The sequence below is a fragment of the Berghia stephanieae genome, chromosome 3, assembly GCF_034508935.2.
Source record: "Berghia stephanieae isolate SIO BIC M18660-M18661 chromosome 3, UCSD_Bste_1.3, whole genome shotgun sequence".
Lineage (NCBI taxonomy): Eukaryota > Metazoa > Mollusca > Gastropoda > Nudibranchia > Aeolidiidae > Berghia > Berghia stephanieae.
Window position 1 is genome coordinate 68889168 of NC_088362.1, and position 2374 is coordinate 68891541.

The 2374-nt window shown below is 35.8% G+C and overlaps 1 protein-coding gene across 1 annotated transcript in view; it reads left to right on the top strand.

Annotated features, from left to right (window-relative positions):
• The window catches only part of LOC144969634 (dynein light chain Tctex-type protein 2B-like), a 17234-nt gene extending 15840 nt beyond the window's left edge, over positions 1-1394 (top strand). The window contains exon 5 of the mRNA XM_078908777.1: positions 520-1394. Coding sequence (XP_078764903.1) covers positions 520-732 — 213 coding nt within the window. The 3' untranslated portion in view covers positions 733-1394. The remainder of the gene's footprint in view (positions 1-519) is intronic.
• The last annotated feature ends 980 nt before the right edge of the window (positions 1395-2374 follow it).

Here is a 2374-nt window from a genome sequence, read left to right on the forward strand (position 1 = left end):
CCCCTTCGACAAATAGAGTTGATTGTTTACAAACAATAGAAAGAAAGAAGTTGACATCACTCTGATATTTTTATTGTTTTTTCGACTGCTAGTTGAGTAATTAATTATCACTAGATTCACTCAATCAGACAATAAACGTTTAATACGTTCCTAATCGAACATTTTCAAGATTTTTAATGAAATGTCATACCGACCCAAGACATTTCTTTTCTAAGATCAAATTTAAAGGCAGTATACCATACATAATTTTATTGTGCAAAACAAGCTTTACAAACAATTAAGTTCTTGTAAATGTAACAAAGATTTTTCTTTATATTTTGTGATTTGTAAAACAGGTTAACAAGAAAAAAAAAAGTGTATCGTGCGCAACAAATATGACGATTTTCCTACAGTTGGTAAGGAGAGTATTAAGGTTACACAATTTTCTCTGACAACGCTTTGAGCATATCCAGTGGATATTGCTTTACACAATGGCAATTTTTATTCGTTTACCTTTTTCTTTTTTGTATTTTTAAAAAGGTTGCAGACGTCGTCAAGAATACGGTGAAGGGAATGTTTTCACCCCGATACAAACTAATCACTCAAGTCGTCGTGGGCCAGAACCAGCAACAGGGCATGGAAGCAGCTAGTCGGTGTCTGTGGGATGACAGCAAGGATAACTTTGCCTCTATTTGTTATAAGAACAAATCTATGACAGTCACCGTCTTGATATTCGGTTGTTATTTTGAATGATAGTGGTTTTTGGCCAATAATTATCGATGGGTTGCTCATCATAATATTTATATTTGAATTTCCTCTTTTTTAAAATGACTTTTTAAAAATTATGAATTAACTTTTGTTATAAACGCAACTAGTCTTTTGTCATCACTATCACTACACGACATCATCATCATCATCATCATCATCATCATCATCATCATCATCATCATCATCATCATCATCAACATCATCACCAACATCATCATCAGAAGCAGCAACACAACTGTCATCACCATAATCTAATCGCCACTATAACCACCATACAAGTCCACACTATGACCATCAACACTATTACTTACATCACCTTCTCACTACCAACACTACCGTCATCATTACTCCAATACCATTATTAACAACGTCATCACTATCAAATACATACACATCATGTTTCTCCCATCAATCAATAATATTATATTTTCAAACGACCATATGTATATTGACAATAATTAACATTCCCAAATAGGATAACTTTTTTTATAAGGACTATGAGGCTCAAGCTATCAGATCCTTGTTCTCCAATACAACTTAAATGATAACCATAACCGATGAAGAACGTGAATGGTGTTTAAAGATGTGTTTGTCGAGGTCACACAGAATTGTTTTGTGAATTTGAATAAAAATGTGGAACAACAACATTGGTGCATTTCTTTATTTTTATTATTCAAGTTTTAAAATAAAAATAGACAGATGTTTTAGAGTTGATAGTCCAAGGTCTAGGTGTGCATAATTTGCACATCTGACAACCGGGCACAATTTTGGGTTTGTTTATCTAACATTATTGTAACGGATAGTATGTTTATTGTGATAGTTTGAGAGTGTTCCCATTAGAACAATTTGACCGTAACAATTTGGGTTTTCTGACCTATCTACAAATAAGTGCATATCATCCAAAACCCTATAAGAACCGTAACATGTCCATGGAAGCGGAGTTTATCCCAGTTTTTGTAGCGTTAAATTATAGCTAGTAGCAGGCGTTTGCTACCCCCCCCCCCCCCCACCCAACGGATAAGACACTAATACCGCAAAAAGAAAACGGAGCCAGATCTGACAGACCCATCCATATAATGACATACATATTACTATATGGACAGGGGAAACATTGTGAAAAGGGCCTTTCATAAGGCCGTACCATCGAAGTGCCTGCTTGCCGACTTAATTTATGTGATCCATGAGTCAATCTGGCATCATGTCGAAATGAACTTGATGAAGAAATGATTAGAATTAAGAAATTTAAGTTCATTGAAGTTTTTAAAAAAAATCACTCTCATGAAAAGGAAAGATTTATGTTAACAAAAGTTTCAAAAGTTAGGCCTAATATTCAGTTTTTAATCATCAAGTTGAAAGGTGATCAGTTCTACACACAATTCAATAGATTAAGCAGGTTATTATCAACAAGAAGCGCTCGTTTCACACCAAAGGGACCGTGATCGACCACCGGTGCAGTCGAGATTTTTCTTCTGAATTCCCCCCCCCCCCCCCCCCCCCCCCCCCCCCACTGTTCACACAGCAGTGATTGGGTAGCTGGGTTTGTTAGATCTTACGGGAAATACATTGCGATAGGCTAGCGTACTATCCAAAAGATAGCAAGCAATTCCTACTGTCCATTTCACGCTAT